This window comes from Ostrea edulis, chromosome 7 (assembly GCF_947568905.1).
Source record: "Ostrea edulis chromosome 7, xbOstEdul1.1, whole genome shotgun sequence".
In the NCBI taxonomy this organism is placed as follows: Eukaryota; Metazoa; Mollusca; class Bivalvia; order Ostreida; family Ostreidae; genus Ostrea; species Ostrea edulis.
Window position 1 is genome coordinate 44762846 of NC_079170.1, and position 23821 is coordinate 44786666.

General features: G+C 35.9%; 2 protein-coding genes across 3 annotated transcripts; one reads left to right on the plus strand and one right to left on the minus strand.

Annotated features, from left to right (window-relative positions):
• The first annotated feature begins 263 nt into the window (after positions 1 to 263).
• Positions 264 to 22951, plus strand: LOC125654921 (ficolin-1-A-like). Its single transcript, XM_048885030.2, has 7 exons — positions 264 to 584; positions 1568 to 1658; positions 1861 to 2031; positions 12111 to 12247; positions 13464 to 13560; positions 19547 to 19711; positions 22602 to 22951. Exons 1-7 carry the CDS (start codon positions 279 to 281, stop codon positions 22841 to 22843), a joined length of 1209 nt encoding a protein of 402 aa, XP_048740987.2. The 5' UTR covers positions 264 to 278; the 3' UTR covers positions 22844 to 22951.
• LOC130048182 (uncharacterized) lies at positions 2208 to 8155 on the minus strand. 2 transcript variants are annotated; one of them, XM_056144537.1, is made up of 2 exons: positions 7700 to 8155; positions 2208 to 4342 (listed from the first exon to the last, which is right to left on the minus strand). In XM_056144537.1, exons 1-2 carry the CDS (start codon positions 7914 to 7916, stop codon positions 3744 to 3746), a joined length of 816 nt encoding a protein of 271 aa, XP_056000512.1. In that variant the 5' UTR covers positions 7917 to 8155; the 3' UTR covers positions 2208 to 3743. The 2 variants fall into 2 exon arrangements, with proteins under 2 accessions (XP_056000512.1, XP_056000511.1); XM_056144536.1 differs by having other exon boundaries at positions 2208 to 5421.
• Positions 22952 to 23821: the final 870 nt, after the last annotated feature.

Genomic DNA, 23821 nt, shown 5'->3' on the forward strand with positions numbered 1-23821 from the left:
AAATATTGCGGAAAATCATTGTTCATTTTTTTTTCAAACATGGAAACGTACATGCCAAATAATAGACACCACTGACGCAACTGTGTATGCTGATATTTTCCAGGTACTTATTATATACATATGCTATTGATATGTAGTTACATTGATCGCTCTGTCATCTCACTGACACACGTACACTGCATCCAGAAAGAGGCACATTATTAGCTGACTCCTTCGGATATTGTACAACAAAACTGTTCTCTGATGTATTGTACAAACTAACGCACAAAGACGTCTACATGACTAGGAAGGAGAACTTCGTTCTTGTGATGATTGCTGTCATCTACTGCAACGCCCGTTTACAAGACAGCTACTCAAAGTTACAATATGGATACAGGCTGGATAGAAAGATGATAAATTCTTTTGTTAATTTCAGTATTTTAGACTGTGCTGAGGAGTGTTTGAGAACAACACGGTGTAAATCTGTGAGTTATTACAAAGGAACAAATTACTGTGAAATAAACTATGAAAATAAATCTTCAGCCCGAGCCAGATTTGTAGAACATTTGGGGTGGATCTACAGTGAAAAGGAGGATTGGGATATCGTGAGTATGATGTTATATTTGATTACCAGGTTCAAGGGCAATTAGTTTGTTAGCTGACCAAATATCATGATTTCTCTTTCATTTATTTACCTTACTGTGGTTAAACCTTAAAAGAATTTAACTATCTTCAATTCAAAGGTTATCTACATGGTACCTGTTGAGGTAATTCTTACCGGTAGAATTCTTGCGCTGCATAGACTTTTGTAAGAATAATCATTATAGAACATCGATCCAGCATTGCCGTGGAAATCTCAAATAATTAGATTTGATAGATAAAATGACAGCGAGTCTAAACTGGCTTCTTTGCTGGTAAAATTTAGCGTTTGAATAATGTATCGATTGTTTGAAGATTTGAACGACATTTACAAAACCACCATGTTATGTACATATACATCTACACTACAGATAAACATAATACTACATATTTTACGCTTTTACCATTGCACCTAATCTCACCACTTGTGTGTACAGGGGTCAGTGGTTGCCCAAATCTTTATTTTGTATTCCTAATAAGAGTTATGAGGTTAATCACTTTTCTTTATCTTCACCTTTCATCAGTGATGTACCATTATCCTACATTTGGAACAATATGTACATACTTCATTTTCAACATCACAATACGTCAGACAAACCCTCGCTTTCAATAACATTTTGTTCATTACGTGTTGACATCTACCTTTGATAAAGAAGGAAAGATAGTAAAAGTTCCCCCTGGCTCTTTACAATAGAACAAGGAGAGTGAACAGGGATACTATTGATATATAGAGAAGTTAGTGAAAATATCCAATATCCATTGTTATTGATTATATCTTGTGAGCATTTTTATCAAGATTGTGTGCTATAATTTTCGCATATTGATAATGGTTTAAAATGCTTTCAATGAAATCTAGTAGATATATCTTCATGACTAAAATATTGCATAGATATTTTCACATGAAGTCAAAGTTTGTTGAATATTTATATTTGTTCCGTTCCTGTTGCAGGATATTGTATCTTCGTGTTCGGCATCAAATTGTTTCATCAATGAAAAATGCAAACCCTTACCAATGGGCAAGTTTGAATGTGTTTTATCAGGTGATGAATTATGTTTTCCTTTTAATCATGCAATAAGAAGTAGTTTTTTTTAATTTTCACTACGAGCACGTGTACCTTTGACTGTCAATCTCCCAAAATTAGAGTGAAATATTTAAAAGATTACAACGAAATGAAACTGTTAACCACGAGAAATGGACCCACTCAAAATACACAAATTCTACAGTATTTTCATTGTCATCAGATTGTGGCATTCCATCCCTGTTGGGAGTGAATCTGAGCAGCGTCGGTAGATGGGAAGGAATTGGGATTGGAAGACAAATGGAACTTGAGTGTTCCCAAAATTACAAACAGAGTGGTTCACGGGTGTTCAGATGCCCGCCAAACGGACAGTGGATAACTGACTTGAAATGTGGTATCTCTTTAATACAAGAACATTTACTACATTGTTTAAAAGGATTTGATAATAATGAAGAACGGGTATTATTATAGACCAGCCTTGCAAAACTTCAAAATGATAGCAGTTTGTAGTGTACATTGTACTTGTAAGCTGACCTTGTCCTGGGATGGAAATAAAGACATAACATTATGTTTACCTATATACAAGTTTATTTTTTGCACTTATTGTATTTTATAACAACACCCCCCTCCCCATTGTGGCTGTTGTTGGTCTTGGCAACTAGGCAATGAGTAAAATTTTAAAGTTTTACATTAAAATTTTACCATGTAAATTACACCTGTGTATTGACACCCAAATGGTACAGGCCAAAAACACATCATTGCCTAATGTTATATCATAAAATCAAGCAACAAATTTCGCAGATCTTCTCATTCCGGTTGACGGCAATGAGACGATTTGCAATCACCCCCAAACATCAATCATTAAAATGTCAATTTTCAATTAAACAAAAAACCATATGACTATGATTCCGGTGAGCGGCAATCAAAGTGTATCATATATATATGTGACCAAATTGTCACCAAATAATTCAATACATACAATATTGTCCAATCAAATCATTCAATGTCCAATCACAGGAACCAGACGCGCATTCTTCTTGTGTTCCGTAATCAAAAATGTACTTTATCTGGCCCCAAGTTGCCAAGACAGTCTTTTCAAACACACTCCATTGTATTTGTTTCTTTTCCCATAACCAGAACTATATCCAAGAATCGAGCTCACCTGAAAAATTGAAAACATTTTCCGCAGTACATATTCTTACAACTTTTTGGGATGGGTGGGAAGGGAAATTAAAATGTTGTCTCGACTGTTATCTCACCGTTCTCCCGAAATTGCCTCGTCATAAAAGGAAATGCTATTCTATTTGCCAACTTATTTCCGGTAGGATTCCGGAATAGTGTTTCCGAAAAAATCCTCAGAAATAAAATATATTTAAGTCTGGCTAAAATAAATGGATTTATAGTTAATTCTATAAATCTTATTATTATAGACCAGCCTTGCAAAACTTCAAAATGATAGCAGTTTGTAGTGTACATTGTACTTGTAAGCTGACCTTGTCCTGGGATGGAAATAAAGACATAACATTATGTTTACCTATATACAAGTTTATTTTTTGCACTTATTGTATTTTATAACAACACCCCCCTCCCCATTGTGGCTGTTGTTGGTCTTGGCAACTAGGCAATGAGTAAAATTTTAAAGTTTTACATTAAAATTTTACCATGTAAATTACACCTGTGTATTGACACCCAAATGGTACAGGCCAAAAACACATCATTGCCTAATGTTATATCATAAAATCAAGCAACAAATTTCGCAGATCTTCTCATTCCGGTTGACGGCAATGAGACGATTTGCAATCACCCCCAAACATCAATCATTAAAATGTCAATTTTCAATTAAACAAAAAACCATATGACTATGATTCCGGTGAGCGGCAATCAAAGTGTATCATATATATATGTGACCAAATTGTCACCAAATAATTCAATACATACAATATTGTCCAATCAAATCATTCAATGTCCAATCACAGGAACCAGACGCGCATTCTTCCACATGGCGGAAATGGTTACAATATTAACCATTGAAGCCACCGCCACCAAGGGGGGGAAGCGGCTAGTTCCTGGAGCCAAGACCTTGCCACAAAATACCCCGTCCAAATTCTAGTATAACTTTGGATACACTTGCCATCCATTCGTTATAAATTGTTCTAACCCTGCACTAATGTTGTTGAGAAAAATTTCATTGCCTATATTTGATATATGGACCCCATCTGCCTCAAAAAGATTTGTGTTTACAAGTTTGATATCCAAATACTTGATATAACATCCCCCATTCCTTACTATATAAGCCGCCACTGAACTGTTGATTCTTTTTGCAGAATTATTCATTTTTTCTATGCTATCTGATGAATACCAGTTCTTTCTAGGCAATATTTGTGACCATACAAGCTTTGTATTGGGTAAAAGTTTCCAAATTTTGTCAATTGTACCTTTCATATCTTGTATAAGCTGTTTGATTGGTGTGTACCCAATATTATTACCACCACAATGTAGAATAATGTAATCAGGAGGGTCAGCAACTTTCAGCAATGTTTTGATCTTGTTGTACATTTCATACCAGCCCATACCCCCTTTTCCTTGCCACCAAATAGACACATTTAATCTATCCATTAGTCCCAAGTTAACTCCATCTGGTCTGATTCTAGCTGCTAAAAATGCTCTTTTGACTATTGATGAGCCCACTACCCATACCTGTTGTTCTGAAAGTGTATATATAGAGACATGACAAGATTATATAATTATATGACTTGAAACCATTTTCATATATACTTAAACATATGACAGTCTTAAGGGTTACACCTACATTTATATTATGATTACATCCTAACATAAGTTTTGTATGCTTTAGATTTCCATCTTCCTGCTTTACAGATTTCTTCCTCTGACATACCAAACATTGCTGCACTGGTTGCTGCCCCAATTCTAAATGAATGAGACTTGTATTTTTTACCTTCTAACCCTATTATCGACAAAACTTTATTTAAAACTGCCGTAAATTGGTATCTAGTTAATGGTTGTCCACTAAAATGACAGAACAACTTCCCCTGCACTGAAGGTCGTATTGCTAGATATTCTTGAATAATCTTAATTGGTTGTATTTGAGACCCAAATTGGCTATTCTGAATAGTAATTGTTTCTCCTTCCCCTATTTGATCCACTTTGGAATGCTTTAATTTTATTTGGATTTTATTTTCTTCTGTAAACATTGTTATGTCTTCATATTCAATTGCATGTCCCAGATCTTTTTGGTTTTTTACTGTCATTTCTCCAACTCTAAAGAAACCAAAAAATGCTAAAGTGTAGGCGGCTTGAAACAGTTTGCATTCATAGTAGTTTGTACAAACCAAGTGCAAACTTTGTAGTATTTGATTTAATATATTTGATGTAATTGGCAGTCTGGCATCATTTTTCTTGACCTTTCTTCTGAATCCTTCTAAGAGTTTCTTAACCAGAAAGCTTTGAGTTTCATCCCTATTGTTTTGAATTTTTAGTTTGTAAGAAATAGCTGAAATGTAAGTTCTAGCTGTTGCCACTGAGAGATGTTTTGCTGACATATAACCTATAAATAGAACTATTTGCTCTAACGTAGGGGGCCATATTTTGCTAAGGTTTAGGGAATCCTGGAATTCCTCAAAGCATCTTAGTCCCTGGTTGTATGTTTCCTGAGTATTTGGGGCTGTTGCTAGATGTAACAAGTTGTTTACTTCATTTCTAACATCAACTGCTGAAATTCTACTGGTATTTTTTCTGGTATCTTGTTTGCTTGTGGAGCCAATTCCTGAAATGTTTTAAACTGTTTACGTGACAGTGCATCTGCGATACTATTTTGTGTACCTGCTATATGTTTTGCCTTGAATACTATGTTGTTTTTTAACAGTATAAGGACCAACTTTCTTATCAAAAACATGATTCTTTTTGATTTTGATGTTTGTTTGTTAATAATTGACACCAGTGCATTGTTGTCAATGTACATTATGATCCTCTTGTTCTTAAAGAGCATTTCGCCCCATATGTAAATAGCTAATACAATGGGCACCAGCTCCAAAAATGACATTTCTTTAAAAATACCTAAATCCCATTTTGTTGGCCAAGGCCAGAAAACCCATCTACCTTCCCAGTATGCCCCACATCCCAAATCTGGATTGCCTGTACTATCTGTAAACAATTTCATATTTTCGTTACTCAGCCAATCACTCTCATGCAAGAGTCTAACACCATTGAACTGTTCTAAAAAAAGTAACCAAGTTTTAACATCTTCCCTAAACTCATTTGTGATTTTGATATGATGATGAGCTTTTGTCACCCCACAAGTAGCATCATAAAACCTTCTGTTGAATGCTCTTGCATTTGGCACACCTTTGCTGAAAAAATTTAAGCTTCCAACTATGCTTTGTACTTCTTGTAACTGTAATGACTTTTTAATAAGGGCCATATTTAGCATAGATTTCAACTGTTTTACCTTTTCTAGAGGAATTTTTACAACCATATCAACCGTATTTATTTCTAAACCTAAAAATATAATGCTTGTAGATGGCCCTACTGTTTTTTCATTTGCTAACGGTACACCCACCAAACTGCACAAATTCTGAAACTCTTCCATTAAATGTGAACATTCTTGAGTACCTACTCTTCCAATAAATAAGAAATCATCCAGATAATGATAAATCGTGTCAATACCTGTCTGTTTCTGTAGTTGCCAGTGTAAAAATGTTGAAAACTTTTCAAACAGATTACATGACATTGCACAACCCATTGGTAAACATTTGTCAATGTAATATTTACCTTGAAATTTGAAACCTAGCAAATCAAAATCACCAGGATGGATTATCATTAGTCTAAATGCAGATTTTATATCCATCTTAGCCAGCAATGTTCCTGTTCCCAACCTAGCTACTGTTTCTAAAACCTGATCTAAAGATGTATAAGCTACTGTACATTCTTGGGGATCTATGTAGTGATTAACACCGTTATTTTCTGGAAAAGATAGATGTGTAATTAATCGCCACATTCCCTCTTTTTTTGGTACAATGCCTATTGGCGATATTTTTAAATTTGATATTGGTTTATTTGAATATGGTCCCCCTATCCTTCCTTTTTCTACTTCATTATCTATTTTTTCTTTTGCTTTCTCAGGGTGTTTTTTGACTGATGTAAGATTATCTGATTCACTCCCTATTCTTGGCCCTTTGTACCCTAATCTGAATCCAAATCTAAATCCTTGCAAAAGCTCTAAAGCTATATTTTTTTTTAGGATAACTGTGTAACAATGATTCTAAATTGTTTATATCTATAGGGGTGGTCCCAAGCTTCCATACTTTAGAAAGTTCCCCTTTGACCTCTGAATTGAGACCCCCCTCTTCCTCTTGTGTTTTGGTACTGACCCCTTGAAAATCTGTAATTTCCCTGTCCACGAAAATTACTAAAACCTTCCCCTTGTGTGCTGATGTTTTTTGATTGACAATTGTTGATAGGATGTTGACCCCCACACTTGATACATACATGCAAATATGCACAGGGTGATCTGAAGCATGAACCTTGGTAGTTGTAATTGTAGCATTTTTTACTCTGACTCTGGTAAGTTGGAGCAGCAGACAGAGTTTTAACAGCAGGTAAAACAAACATCAACCATAATTCTGAATCAACCTCACCCCATGGTTTTGTAGGGTTCTTTGCCATTTTTAATCTGAATTGTTGGTCATACTCTTTAAATCCAAGATTTCCTGACCTAGATGCTGCTAACCTAACATCATTCATGTATTTCAAAATTTCTAATGTTTTTGCCGGATGTGCTTCTAAATAAATACTGCAAAAAATTATAAATGCATCCGTCCATTGTTCAATGTTGTTGATTTTTTTAGAATTTTTCTCGGATGTTTGTAATTCCCCATTCACCATTACAATTGTTTGTTTTTGTGGTTCATTAGAATTAATCAACAGTTTTGCCAATTCTACATACTGACCACTGACTATTTTGTTTTTAATTTCTTGTGAAACATTAAGTCCAATGACATTGTTGTAACTGTTGACCATATTTGGTATATCTATGCCCTGTGTACCTCGAATGGTTTCCCTGGAATTCTCCATGCGGAATCCCGATGGTTCATCTCTGGGTGATACATCCATTTCTCCCTCAAATCCGTTATTTGTTGATGTCTCCATTGTCGTCTGCTCTTGAAATTCAACTGGACCTTCCACATTTTTATTTGTTCGCCCCTTTCTCATAACATCACCTCCCTTCTTCTTTTTCGCCCTCGTTGATTTTTCTTTTGGCATGTTTTTTCTACAATTTAACTTATTTTCCGTAGCTTCTGAATCTTATAAAAAATTAAAATGTTGTCTCGACTGTTATCTCACCGTTCTCCCGAAATTGCCTCGTCATAAAAGGAAATGCTATTCTATTTGCCAACTTATTTCCGGTAGGATTCCGGAATAGTGTTTCCGAAAAAATCCTCAGAAATAAAATATATTTAAGTCTGGCTAAAATAAATGGATTTATAGTTAATTCTATAAATCTTATTATATCCGTTTTTTCTTGTTCGTTCGTTCTTTAGTGATTTTGATGAAGAAGCACGCTCTAGATAGCGTTCCGTGTTAACTTTCACAGGACCAAGGTCGAATCGGAACTTGAACCCACTGCTTCCCAGTCACTACGCGAGAATTCCAACCAGGTGTGTGTGTGTGTGTGTGTGTGTGTGTGTGTGTGTGTGTGTGTGTGTGTAACGCTGACCTTATATACATTCTACAGGGTACCTTCTTTGATCGATTGATGTGATACTTAATATGCATTATTTTATCAAGATTGGAAGAAACCTAGTTATTTGAGGGTCAATTAGATTATCTAATTGTAGGAGAGCCCGTCAATTCTTTTGGAGAAACGGAAAGGGTTATATAACGTGGCTAAAAATACCCATATACGTAAAAAGAAACAAAAAACTAGCACTAAATCTACACTAAATCCACAAACGTATTAACACTGCAAATTACATTTTTTTTTGCTTTTGGCTTGCTAATCATGCTAATCAATATTGTACAGAGCAAATTAGAACGTATCTTATTCGTCCAATGGACTGATCTACATTGTACGAAGTAGTGATGATAGACTTAACTAATCTAAAGTACATATGTAGGACATATGTATTGCGAGTTAGCTAACATTGTTAATCAGTGCAAAAGTACTCGTACCTTGTGAGATTCTATTGTTCTTGAGGGTAATGGGTGGTTTCGTCCTGATAATCTGTTCGCCCTGAGTGGATTCGCCCTCAGTGGTTTCGTTCCCATTTCGGAGCGGGTAGCATAAGGTAGAACATTAGGTTATGGTCAAATGGTTTCGCCCCGATGTCCTAGTCGAGTGGTTTCGCCCCGATTTACCTGTGCAATAGTTAAGTAATAATAGATGCACGTCAAATCATGGAACTTGTAAAAATAATAGATATACGTTTGGGACAGAATATCCTTGGAAACTGAAGTTATAGATTTGTTTTCTAGATTTAAGTAATCCAAGTGATTGTATGCGTTCTTTACAATGTTATCAATGTTGTTGGACGACCCTAGTTGGTAGTTTTCACTGCAGGTTTCATTGTTTAAAATAATCACAAATCTTTCACTATTGTTTGAAATGAAGCTATCAAATTCATATGAATTTAAATGAACAAATTCAACTAAAAATATTAGAAAGTAAAGTGATGCTACATATCTTAAATTAATTCTACATATCTTGTGAGTACATATATTTTAAAACCTCATAATGATATTTTTTACATTTTCAATTATATATATATATATATATATATATATATATATATATATATATATATATATATGTGTGTGTGTGTGTGTGTGTGTGTGTGTGTGTGTGTGTGTGTAAAACTTATACGGTACCAATTTTGATGCACCAGATGCGTATTTCGACAAATAATGTCTCTTCAGTGATGCTCAACCAAAATGTTTGAAATCCGAAATAACTATGTAGTTTTAGAGCTAAATATAGCCAAAAACAGCGTGTCAAAAAAGTGGAGCCAAATTCTTCCAAGGATAAGAGCTATGCATGAGGGAGATAATCCTTAATTTTGAAATGAATTTCTACATTTTATAACAGCAATTAAATATACATCCGTATTTTCAAGCTAGTAACGAAGTACTTAGCTACTGGGCTGTAGAGACCCTCGGGGACTAACAGTCCACCAGCAGAGGCCTCGACCCAGGGGTATATATATATATATATATATATATATATATATATATATATATATGTGTGTGTGTGTGTGTGTAAGACTCCAAAGTGCGATGGTCACGCCAAACCCCGATGGTCTGCGCCAAACACCGATGGTCTGACACACCAAAGTGCGATGGTGTGACACGCCGAAATCCATTGGTTTGTAAACGACACAGTGTTGTGGTACAGACTGTACCAACCGTGTGTTGTTTCACTAAAATATCAGTGCAAATTCCATGCATAAAAATAAGAAGTTCAACTTATTTCATTACCATCTAGAGTTGCATGTTGTGTTATTAAAAACAAAACTTTCCAGCGCGAAATCGTATAGAATGTTTCGCATTATAGCATATCCCCAGGATGTTATTACGTGTACGTCACAAGTAATAAATTATCATGAATTAAAGAATGTTTGGGCGAAGAAGATAGTTCGACAACAAGTGTTCTTTGCCGTTCTAACTATCCTCAACCTTGTATACCTTGCCGTTGCTGTCGTCCGTGTTGCATGTCATTGGTTTCATTTTGAAAGACGTTAAGAATGACGTCACAATGACGAGACCCCACAAACGTTACTGAACTCCACACCATCGGACTTTGGCGTGGCCATCACACTTTGGCGTCCGTAACGTTAACAAACCATCGCACTTTGGCACAGACCATCGCACTTTGGCGTGACCATCGCACTTTGGAGCAACCATCGCACTTTAGAGTCTTACAAATCTGTATGTTTTTCCTCATAAATGGTCATATAACTGAGCTTAGATAATAACTAAGAATAGTTGAATTCTTCATTTTGTGATTTACATAAATATCTAAGATTGCACAAAATCACACAATAGACACACTGATTTTATTTACATAATGCTAATTCTGTTTAATTTGATAAATTTTACTTACTGATTTTCTACAATTAATGGAACTTGCCTGGCAAAAATTGTTGGTATAATGATAAAAATGGACGTAACTTGGACGTCGGTAAATTGATATATAGTATTCATTAATTTCAATTAAATTGCTCATCGTTAAAGGAGAGTATGCACTGAGTATGCATTGACCACTGTTGCCGTACTCAATTGGGGCAAAACCAATTAGAACGAATCCACTTAGAGGGAACTGGTAAAGGTGCAAATCCACTTGATGCAAATAGGTAATCGGGAAACCACCTGTATTCGTTATTGTGCAATAAGAATTAATACATAATGATATTCAAAACAATCATAGATGAAAGAAATAAAAAAAATATGATAGAAAGATGACTAAAATATTTAATAATTTGTTTAGCAAAACGATAATAAAGGAAGTGCAATAAGCAGCCATCATGTATTCCCGAACTCATAATGTCTAGGGTAGAACCGTGAACAGCTATTATAGAGTCGCAGAAAACCAATAAATGAGTTTTATACATAGCTAGATGTAAATGTCAGATAAGAGTTCAATTAGAAAAGCAAATACTTCTGGCACGAAAGATGAATGGAAAGGCGACAATAACAAACTGTGAACAATCTCAAAACTTCTATAATGGATACAAAATTAAGAGTTGGGCAATGGCAGAACCCTGGTTCTACTAAATGCGGACTGCTGCATGAAAGTTGAAGATAACGAAACGTGATCAATCTCATAACTATTACACTCAATACAAAATAGCTACTTGGGCAAACACGGACCCCTGGACACACCAGAGGTGGGATCAGGTGCCTAGGAGGAGTATCCCTCCTGATATATATGGTATCCCCTGTTGACCGGTCACACCCGCCGTAAGACCTATATCCTGATCAGGTAAACGGAGTTGTCCGCAGTCAAAATCAGTGAACATGCATGTAAAGCCTAGACCAGTACACAGTGTAGTCAACCAGCATGTAGTCTAGTAAATTAGCATGTGGAAGTAGTAAACATAGATCTAAGGTAACAATAAAATGGAAAATAGTTTTGCAGTGTTAGGGATATGATCAAACGAGTAGATGAAGCTTCCTAAGCTGCTTCTACTCTGTTTCTGCAAGCTATGATATGTAGCCGCATACATATATGTATACAAAGAGACATGACGTACATTATAAGTACAATCGTCGGTTTTAATAATCGTATTACTTCAATTTTAGGAATGTCTGTTGGCTAAGATTCCATTATTCCTGTAGAATAGTAGCATGATATAAGTAAATGTATTTAATTTTTCATTTATGTAATTTCTTAGAAAAATCTTTACTTAGCTTTAATGACCTATAAAATATATTTGTAACACTTTCATTCATATCTTGCAGTGGAAAATTTCCCAAAGGATTGCCAAGATGTACTGTGGGCAGGCAATACAGAGAGCAAAGTATACACAATATATCCACATGGAGGTGGAGATTTAAAGGTTTTCTGTGACCAGCACACAGACAGGGGAGGATGGACGGTTTGTTTATCAAATCATTACTGTTCTATATTTTGTGTAGGTTTATTTAGGTGAAAGGTTGGCATCAAAACAACTACCATAGCTTTGTATTTTTATTGTTGATATTTTATGAATTCCTTAGCCATTAAATTGAAGTGTCCACCGTTAATTATTTATTCTTCTGTAATTACTTTGCATTGGGGTTTGAAGCAGTTCATTGAACTTTGACGGTACTGAATGCTTTTTTAAATTTTAAAATGATCGGAGGAAACGCAAAAGCATAATGCCAATCGTAACTATTTCTTAATGTAATTCATCAAATAGCAATTAACGCCAAACGAGTTAAATGCCATGTAGGAATTCCAAGAATTGCTTCGCATGAGAAGTATCCTCTGTATAGTTATTGCTGGTTTTACAGTCACAGAAGTTTGCGATCGTTATGAGTAATACTAAATAAGTATAACACCAAGGTCCTCAATCTGAAGACAACGATTATTTGTTTTCATTCTAATACGTTTTGCTTGATTTTAACCTTTACATCTTTATTTTGTGGATGGTGATTTTGCTTTATAAGATTTAATAGTAAAAACAATCAGACGGATCAATACTAGAAATAGAAAATATAACTTAAGTAGCTACATATTTAGTGGTACAACTTAACAATTTTGTTGTTTCCCGACACAGTTATAATTGATATTTATTTAGTATAACGCCAAGGTCTTCAATCTGAAGACAAGAGAGGAGTTTTAGCGTTGTGCACTTGTTAAATTTATTTGTGCCACTCTAGAATTATATTTGAATCATATTTAGAATAATATTTGAATTATAATAATAACAATGATAAATCGGCACTATGTAAAACTTATACGGTACCAATTTTGATGCACTAGATGCGCATTTCGACAAATAATGTCTCTTCAGTGATGCTCAACCGAAATGTTTGAAATCCGAAATAACTATGTAGTTTTAGAGCTAAATATAGCCAAAAACAGCGTGCCAAAAAAGTGGAGCCAAATTCGTCCAAGGATAAGAGCTATGCATGAGGGAGATAATCCTTAATTTTGAAATGAATTTCTACATTTTATAACAGCAATTAAATATACATCCGTATTTTCAAGCTAGTAACGAAGTACTTAGCTACTGGGCTGTAGAGACCCTCGGGGACTAACAGTCCACCAGCAGAGGCCTCGACCCAGGGGTACTTAACTTTTCTCTGAATAAAAGATGTTCATTTCAGATTATTCAGAGGCGAATGGATGGAACAGTAGACTTTTTTAGAAAGTGGAATGACTACAAATACGGATTTGGTAACAAAACAGGGGAATACTGGCTTGGTACGTGAGTATTTATGATAACTACTGTTTGTAAGTCATGCACTGCTGTCCCTTGCGATCACAAGTCTGAACATTAACTATACAAGTGTAACATGTTCTAATGTATCAGTTTGACAATTTCCTTTCCTCTTTTTCACTAAGGTAGTTCAGTAAATACTTGGATTTAGTACATGTGATAGCGGGCACAGTGGCAGATCTAATGTTTTTGCATTGGGAGTTTTAATAATCAAGGAGCGCGAACAAAGTCCCAACTGAAGTTGTACATTTACCTACAAAAATCCTTTCACACAACCTCATAGGCCCAAGAGGGCCCTCATAAAAATGGCGAAGATTTTGTAAATTCACACCTCCTTGATTTCAGTTTATGAACTTGCGTAAATTCCAATCTCGTGATCGCATATACATGTAGTTAAATGCACCATATCAGACCTAATATATTTGTACGGAATGTAATAGAAAGGCAATCTTCAGATGAAGTTTGACCAGTTTTCAAATCAAGGCTGGCTGCTGCAGGGGTTTCAATCGTTTCGTCTAATATCAACATTTCGCAAAATTTATGGTTGTTATAATGATTCAGGTTGCCAATACAACCTATCATAAGGTCAACTGCTGTTTGACGTGCTTCATACCAATTGTTAGGCCGTAAATTACACACTGATTTTGACTACGGATTACTCCGTTTATCTGATCAAGACATAGGACTCACAACAGGTGTGCCCGGTTAACGGGGGATACGTACTCGTCTTGGAAACCTAATCACATCTCTTGTGTGTCCAGAAGGTCCGTGTGTTTTCAACTCATTATTTTATCTTCCTTACAGGCTGAAATCGATCACTGTTTGCTAACTTCACCTTTCATACTTATCCAGTTGTAAAACTTATTTACTAAACGCTATTTTCAGAGTTAAATATACACAACTATTAAAACTGAAAACTGTATGCATAAATATCAAAATTCTGTAGCTTCTGTGGCTCCATCGCTTTAGTTTTAACTAAGTTATCTTTGGCAATTTCTGAGGTGAGTCAAGAATAGCTTTAGTATCAGTTTCAACTGCACAAAGATGATACACAGAAGTATTGTATTTTTTTAAAATTACCATTATGAACCAGCTAGCTAAAATGGTTGATGAACTTTGCAATATGCAAAAATCAAACAGTGGCTGATCTAGGAAGATGGGTGTCGGAACATATTTACAAAACAGTACTGGCATATATAGAGTCGGCACCCCAAAAGACTGAGTATTTTGGGTAATAGAGGCTCACATATACCTCCCCCTTTTTTGGCAATCCTGTATCCACCACTGTCATATGTTGGATATTTGATGTTACAGTTTTCGTAACATTCCGTATTCATTACTACATAAGGGAATACAAATTAATTGAATTTAGCCATGAAATGTGTGATGTAAAGCAATGAAAGGTGAAGATAACGTAAAGTGCATTGTCGTGACTGTTGCATTGCATGACTCGTTTGTAAAAGCAGTGGCACACATTGCAGGCATATATAATAAAGCTTGATGTATCCAGCTTCTGTACAGCGCGTCTACATCGCTCAGGCGTTGGTGTTGAGGGTATGCGGATTAATGATTTGCCCCCAGATGTCAATATCAACTTCTTCCTGAACATACTTCGCTATTGGAGGTACACAAGTGATATTCAAATAACTGCTGCATACAACAGACGTTTCGTTTCCAGGTTTTCAGTTTTTGCAAGTGAAACAAACGAACATGCCCTACTTTTTTCAAACTGATTTATTCGAATGAAAGTTGTGTTGGGACGGATACTTGTTCGTGTTGTCATCCACTGATAACATATCGTTGCACTATTTTTGATTTGAGTTCTAGGTGTGACGTCACATCAATATTTCGCGAGGCACGATTCAATGAAAAATCCAAAGATTTCATCACTTACAATTTCTCAATTATTAATATCAAAAACCAAAAAAAAAAAAAAATGTTTATTTTTTTATGCAATCTATTTACAAAAGTAATACAAAGCATTTAGAATCGGAAATGAAATCGCCACTGAAGAATACGTCACAAGTGCCGGGACCCGCTCTTTAATGTTTTTCTCTAGTCTTCTAAGCATCCCCTATTGATTGGTCACAGCCACCGTGAGCCCTATCTCTTGATAAGGTAAAAGGAGTAATATGTAATCAAAATTAGTGTGCCAAAACGGCCTAATGTTCGGTATAAAACGCGTCAGACAGCATTTGACCCAATGATAGGCTATATTGGCAAACTAGATCATTATATATTGTACCAACTATATCATACATATTAAAAACTGTGAAGGAGAAACTTTAAGCGTACTTTGCGACTACATATGCCATATGTGCTGTTAATCAAAGGTGGATTCTAAAAAAGTCAACATCAAAACGTATCCCTATTCAACATTTTACATGATTATTCCGCAGGATAAATTAAAGACTAGAATTTTTGACATCATAGACAGTTGCTTTTAAATAAAAATGGAAAAAGGAAATATTAATATCTAGTCTACAGTCATTCAAAAAAGTACTTTGTTAAAGACCACTCTGATTCCACGCACAAGTACTCTAAAGTTAAAATGAAATATATGCTTGAGTTCCTCATTGACAATATCTTCATAGTCTTTGGTGACCAGGTGTTCCAACAGTCTGTCGGAATTCCCATGGACATGCATTGTGCTTCTTTCTTAGATGGCATGTTTTTATATTCTTATGAAGCAGAATTTATTCAAAAACTTGTACATGAGAAGAAAAGAAAATCTCTTACTGTGGCCTTCAATTCGACATTTGGATATATCAACGACGTATTATCCATTAACAATAATAATTTTCATTTATATGTCGATTCGGTGTATCCCTGTCAACTCGAAATTCCACTTCTGCTTCATACTTAGATGTTTTATTGAAAGTAGATAATAGTAGCAAACTAATAATGCAACTTTATGACAAACGGCATGATTTCAGCTTTTGCATTGTCATTTTCCCATATTTATGTAGCAATATTTCTTTATCACTTCGGAGGCCTCCGTGGACGAGTGGTTAGAGCATCGTACTCAAAACGGCCTCTCAACTCTGGTCGGCGCGGTAAGTGAGAAAGGTTCCCTGCTTACTTTCGGAAGGTCGGTGGAGACCACCCAGATACATTGTATCAGGGTTCTCTCTACCACCAATAAAAAACTGGGCGCCACCAGATAACTGAAAAATTGTTGAGTGTGGCGGAAAACACTAAAACAATCAAACCATCAGTATCGCCTGCATAAGTTCTTTAAATCTCTCAACTTATTCGATACGCAAGAGCCTGTTCTGTGTAGGATCAGTTTTTAAATCTAGGCAGGCTGCTAACAAACAAGTTGATAGCACAGGGGTTTCAACAGTCTCGTATAAAGACAGCATTTTGGAAATTCTATGGTCGTTTTACCGATCTAGTTTGCCAATAAACCTATCATTGGGTCAAATGCTTTCTGGCATGTTTCATACCGATTAATAGACCGATCGTGGAGCACTGGTTTTAAATGCATATAATTCCGTTTAACTAATCAAAATATGGGTCTCATGGAGGGTGTGACCAGTCGACAGGGGATGCTTAATATTTCTGGTCACCTCGTCACACACCTGATATATCCAATGGTCCATGTTTACCCAACTGCCTTTCTTGTATTGCCTATAGAAGTTATGAGATTGATAACTGTTAGTTATCTTCACCTTTTACAGGGTAGAAGGTTGTCGAATCTGGCCCTTAACACAAATCAATGATATCCATGGGTCGTCTAAAGGACATGATTGGTGGTTTACTAAATTCAAAATTTAATAAGGATCACTTGGTTATATGTGTGTAATTTACCACTAACATAACAAAAGACATAAATTTGACTCAGAAACGTGTTTACTCAGGTTATGAATGAAAACTCATAAACGGCATGAACTTTTGTCAATACGGAATGCTTGGAATCTGATAACAACACCAAAAGGCATTTCATTACAAAAAGTTAGCAGCAAACCAGAGAAAGAATTACATAGTTTATGGGGATAGTCCATCATTACACTTAGTCGATGAAGTGTCAATACCGGACATGGCCTCCCCTTGCATCAATGACGGCTTGACAACGTCGAGCCATGCTGTCAATAAGCACCCGGATGTTTCCAATGAGAAGGTTGTTCCACTCTTCCACTCTTCAACTAGGGCGTTTCCGAGCTCTGCCAAAGTCGTGGGTTGTGTTCTACGGCGTGAAAGGGCAACCTGCAGCATGTCCCATACATGCTCAATCGGATTCAAGTCCGGCGAGCGCGCTGGGCAGTCCACACGGACAATTGTCTCCTGCTGAAGGTACTGCTCCACCACCCTGGCGCGATGAGGACGGGCGTTATCATCCATCAGTATGGACTCAGGGCCAACAGCACCAGCGTAGGGTCTGACGTAAACATCGAGGATCTCATCCCGGTACCGCATCCCCGTCATTGTTCCTCTCTCCAGGACATGGAGATCTGTTCTTCCATCCCTGCTGATTCTACCCCAGATCATGATGGAACCACCACCATAACGGTCATGTTCACTGATGTTGGCCTCATGGAAACGTTCACCTTGTCGTCGCCACACTCGGTGCCTCCTGTCTGCAAAGTCCAAACAATACCTGGACTCATCGGTGAACAGAACTTAAACCCAATCGTTCTGTGTCCAAGTGACATGATCTTCAGCCCAGTCCATTCGCTCCCGCCGGTGTCGAACAGTCAGAGGGACTCGAATACATGCCCTTCTCGAGTTGAGATCTGCATTGTGAAGCCAATTCCGTATCGTCTGAATGGACACATTCACCCCGAGGCGTTCAGGAGGTCGTTACGTAGGCTGGTTGCTGTCCAGAAGGGATGGCGTCGTGCCTGAAGATCCACAAAATGGTCTTGGCGTTGGGTTGTCGACCTCTGACAACCACCCCCATGTCGGTGTGCTGCTGTACCAAAAGTTTGATGTCGGTTCCAGGCCCTGTTTACAACGCTCTCGCTGACGTTTAGTGCATTTGCAACGTCACGTTGTGAATAGCCAGCGTCAAGCATTCCAATACATCTGCCCAGTTGTTCTGTCGTCAGGCGACGCCTTACACGATGAGGGGGCATTGTGTTGATAAACGTAGTGTAAACACTCAAGTGAGTTTGAAATTTTAGAAAGAATCAGACAACTATGCCTGAGTGAAAATCGTGCAATGGTAGCAAAAGCATAAACTGTGATGAGAAACGCATTTCCCATTACATGAAATGCACGTGCAAGTTTGTTGAAGACGTTTTTGATTTCATTTGGACTCAATATTGCCAGTTATGCAGTTCTTAATTTTTTAAACATAAAAATATCTATGATCCTTATCAAATTTTGAGTAGTATATAGTATTATCCAAGAGTTTAGGAATGTTATTATTTCGTGTTAGTCATTTAAGGTAGGAGGTAAACATGAACTCCAAATAGAATCGTTTAGTTGATATATCGGAATGCGATTAGCGTAACCTTTTCTGAAGACTTCGTTACATGTACTTTCAATGACGATATATATATATATATATATATATATATATATATATATATATATATATATATATATATATTGTGTATATAGTGAAATTCCCGAAAAAAATCCCTTGGTATGGGTAATGAGTAGAAAAACATACATAACGATGAACAAAGTACACATATCCACATTTAATTGATTACACTTGAATTAAATGTGGATCATGTGTACTTGGTCATCGTTGGATGTTATATTTGATAAAAGGAAGATAACGAACAGTGATCAATTTCATAGATTCTATTAAGAAAACAAAATCAAAATTAGAGTAGCGTAAACACGGACCCCTGGACATACCAGACCTAGGAGGAGTAAGCATCCCCTATCGACCGACAAACCGCCTGAGTCTTATATATTGATCAGATAAACGGAATAACCCGCTAAAATCAGCGTACAAAGAACGGCCCCAATTGGTATGAAACATGTCAGACAACATGCACAATATTTCTTCAGGTAACCACAGAATATATGAAATAGTTCAGCAAGGCAACTACGAACTTAGGATAGATATGTCTGATTTCAATGACGAAAGAAGATACGCTCTTTACAAAGGTTTCTCTATCGGAGATGAAGACCATGGTTACGCTCTTCACGTCAAAGATTACGATGGAACAGCAGGTACAGAAATTTAAACTTGCACTGGTTTGTATGTTTCGAGCTGTATACATGTACTTTCGTTTTTGGTCGTTCAAATGATATTCGTTCTCCGAGAAAGTGTTTGAGGAGAGGGAGGAATCGGCAAATAATTTACGAGAAAGATTATAAGTAACTATGATATTACTATAATTTTTGGAACGAATTTACTTTGCCAGTCCCTATAAAAACGCGCTAAAATATTACACGCCAAATGCGTTTTCTTTATAATATTTAAAATTTAAGCGTTTTGTCGGGTTGAACCCACAATTTGAATTCTTAAACATTTTCTTGAATTCAAAACTTTGTTTTAAACCATAGTTTTTAACTGGGATTTCAAATACTATCAATAAACAATGATATTTACATGTTTCTTCAATGTGTTCAAAATATGGCATCCGTTGTTAATATCCCAAGTGCCGATTCTGCGCAAAGCGAATATTTACGACTTTGGACAGTTCAACATGTGTTCAATGTAAACAAATATGCCGATGAAACCCAAATCTCTTGTGAAAATATGTGATTCTTTGGAGAGCATAATCAATTGATTGGTAGAAGTAAGTCTTGTTCTGAATCTTCGTTACCGTATTTGTAAATCTTGTGATTTTGGAGCGTTGTGATTGCGAAAGAACTCCTCTTACAATAGCACAATAGGCACGTTTGGAAATGCAACAACAAGAAATGCAATAGGAAAGGATCGATTAGAGAGTCATCTTTTTAATTTAACTTTGGAAAGAAATTATTTTGTCAGATTTTGGCGTTGATAAATGTCCTCAATATTTTGTTATTCATGAACTGGATATTCTCAAAAAACTATAACAGATTGCTTTAATTTTGGACGAGAAGTGCATGAAAGGAGTTTGCCCAAGAAGGGTTAAAATCGGTCCTGTGAAATGTCCAAAATTAAAGTGAAGTGTCGACAATTTATTTTCTGCTTACCGGTAAAACATAACCATGTAAGTTTATCAGGGTGGTAAATGTTTTGGACTTTTGCACTGGTGTATCTGAGATCTATTGCCTCAAGCATCACGGAGTACAAAATAATGCTTAAAATTACCACATTTGTGTAATAAAATGCTGAATTATAGTATAAAGAACAGCTGTTGAGATCAATTTTAGAATATTACCATGAAGATTAAATTTTGATAATTTTCCACTGGTCCTGACCTGTGCTAATATATAAACACAAACATTTGTTAAATTTCAGACTACAACAAATTTTCAACAGACCTTACATATTATAGATGATACATGTATATGTTTGTAATATCATTTAAAGCAAAAACAAAATATTCCCAATTTTGATATCTGAATTGATAAAACGTTATTTTATAGGTCTATGTCCGAGATTGAATTATGTTCAATACAGAAACTTTGTTTACACTAAGTTTACTGTAATTAGTTGAACCCCGTTGTGAATGTAAATAGACGACAAAATTTGTGACCCTCACAAATGTGCCAAGAAGTATATTGATGTACGAGTCCATTCAAAAGAAGAATGAGATGGTCACGACAATAAACTGTTCACACGCTCCGGTCAGCTTAGTATATTTCGTTACTCTACAGGTTTTCAGATATGACCCCGCGTGAACTATGTTTATTGCATGACGTCACAGTTGCAAAAGCGCAGTAAATTAGAAAGCTGATATTTAAAACTTTTTTGACGTCATTCACACCAAAAAAATTACGCGATCATTCAATCTCATTCTGCATGTAGATGTCGATATTGCTTTCGTTGCGTCTAATAGATTATCCAGTCTTAGATGATCACTTTCTTTTAAATTTCTTCAAAGAAGTATTGAGAAACTATTACTATATGAATCAATGAAGGAGAGAGGGGGGGTCTCATGATTTAATTTACATAAATGCAATTTCACTTTAGAATCCAATAACAAAACGTCCATACTTATTCATTTAAAAAAAAGAATTGATGTAGGCCTTTTCCTTATCGTTGCACACGATGTGGAGTTTTAAATTTACGTTTTCATCTTTGGACTTCTAGATCTATATGTAAAGCGACGTTGATAATTAACTTACATCTAGAAATTTGTGCAAAGATATATAAAGAAATTTCCGCATATATCTGGTGTACGTTTATGAAGCTGGGCGTATAGGAGGGGATTTAAAAAAGAATCAATCAGCATTCCATATCAAATCAAAACACCATATGCATTACAACACCCCCCCCCGCTTCAACAAACGAACGGAAATTACAGTCAGCATTACCTATGCCAAGACAATAGTGTTTGTTCGCAGGTTGCCTTTGTAACTAACGTTAAGACTGATGTAAAGATGAAACTACTTACTACTGGCCTTAACATCATTTATTTAGATAATAACAATTATTGTAATTCATTCAAAATACAAAGCGAAGATAAATAACCGATTTTGACTACGGATAAATTCGTTTACCAGATCAGGATTTAGGGCTCATGGCGGGTGTGACCGGTCGACAGAGAATGCTTACTCCTCTTCGGCACCTGATCCTACCTCTGATGTGTTCAGGGGTCCGAGTTTGCCAGCTATCTATTTTGCACTGCTTATAGGAGTTATGAGATTAACCACTGTTCGTTATCTTCACCTTTGCTTAATAGGCTTTCGTATTTAGCCCTTGTTATAAAAGAAGATACAGTTCTACAATGGATGTTTTCTTCCAACTTAGATTAATGTTTCTCAAAAAGAAAATAAAGCCATCTGCAATGTCCGATCGGATATTTTAAAATGTAATGAATTGTTAAACTCACACAATTTTAAAGCCCACTACTCTGTACAATGTTTAGCATGTAATATACATAATTGCAGATACAAACATTAAAATTCACGCAACTCTGACTACCAGGTACAGGAGGTAAATATTGTGATATTAATGTTCCAGGTGACTCCTTGATCAATCCCCACAGCGGAGAACAGTTCGACACAATAGACCACTACAATTCAAATAATTGTGCTTATCGTTACAAAGGGGCTTGGTGGTATAACAACTGTCATGCATCCAATTTGAATGGAATGTACCTTGCTGGTAATCACACGTCGTATGCAGATGGTATCAACTGGTTTGCTTGGCATGGATATTATTACTCACTGAAGACCACCGAGATGAAAGTTAGGAGACTTTGAAAAAGTGACGCATGTGTGTAAGAGTTTGGGCGAGGATTTATGTCACATCATACCAATCACACTAATCAACATATCAACCTTATAGTGAAATACAAATAAAAAAGATTACCTTGTGTATGGTTAACTATTGTAAGCACTGTGGTTTACTATAGTAGATTTGCTGATACTTTGATTCATTACAGTACAGATAGTGATCTTATAATTCCTCGGAGGTAAGCTTTGGTACTTTGATTTATTATTTTTCACACAAATGTTGCTCATGTAGAAAACTAGAACAGAAAAGTTTGAGATTTCATTTACTGTGAAGACGGAATTTGAAAATCCTTATTTGACTTACTTTAGTAAAAAACAATAACTATTTGCAATATATTTTTTCTCCTCAAAAAGTGAAGATAAGGAAGTGTTTAATCTCACATATCTTACAAACAAAATTAAGAGTTGGGCAAACACAGACCCCTGGACACATCAGGTGTGTAGATGGGGTGTGTAGGACAAGCAATGATCCCTTGTTGATCGGTTACACCCGCCATTATCTCTATATCCTGTATTGGTGTATCCAGGTAGCCAGGTATGTCCTGTTCTCGTCATTGTATTCTTTGTACGATTTATGAAATGGGTCACTTTATGGTATCTTCTCCCTGTTCATGATTACTTTTATGATATATAGATTTGTTATAGAAACTCTATTCATTAAAAAGTAAGTTTTGGGTATAAAAATCAGTTGCCAAACGGCATATTTTCCTGTATCTGAATCTATATGATGGAGTTGAGAAAACGTAACGACCTGTGCATGGTTGTACTTGCTTTGGTAGATTAGACCTATCTACAATGTATTTTATGCAAAGTGATCAAAGTATCGGTCGTGAAGTTGTAATTATGAACATATAATATTAGAAATAACCTAATAACCTACTTACATTTTTCTAACACATATTCAAAAGTAGCTATATTGACTACTGTGTTCTAGATTGTACAAGG

Bases quoted from the DNA above. Each gene is read 5' to 3' on its own strand.
- LOC130048182 (XM_056144536.1), bottom strand. From the start codon at position 7,916: ATGCCAAAAGAAAAATCAACGAGGGCGAAAAAGAAGAAGGGAGGTGAT. The intron at 5,422-7,699 runs GTACACAGGGCA...AAAACATTTCAG, and splicing joins TTCCAGGGAAACCATTCGAG to GAATTGGCTCCACAAGCAAA.
- LOC125654921 (XM_048885030.2), top strand. From the start codon at position 279: ATGACTAGGAAGGAGAACTTCGTTCTTGTGATGATTGCTGTCATCTAC. The intron at 12,248-13,463 runs GTTTGTTTATCA...TGTTCATTTCAG, and splicing joins CAGACAGGGGAGGATGGACG to ATTATTCAGAGGCGAATGGA. The intron at 13,561-19,546 runs GTACGTGAGTAT...ATATTTCTTCAG, and splicing joins AACAGGGGAATACTGGCTTG to GTAACCACAGAATATATGAA.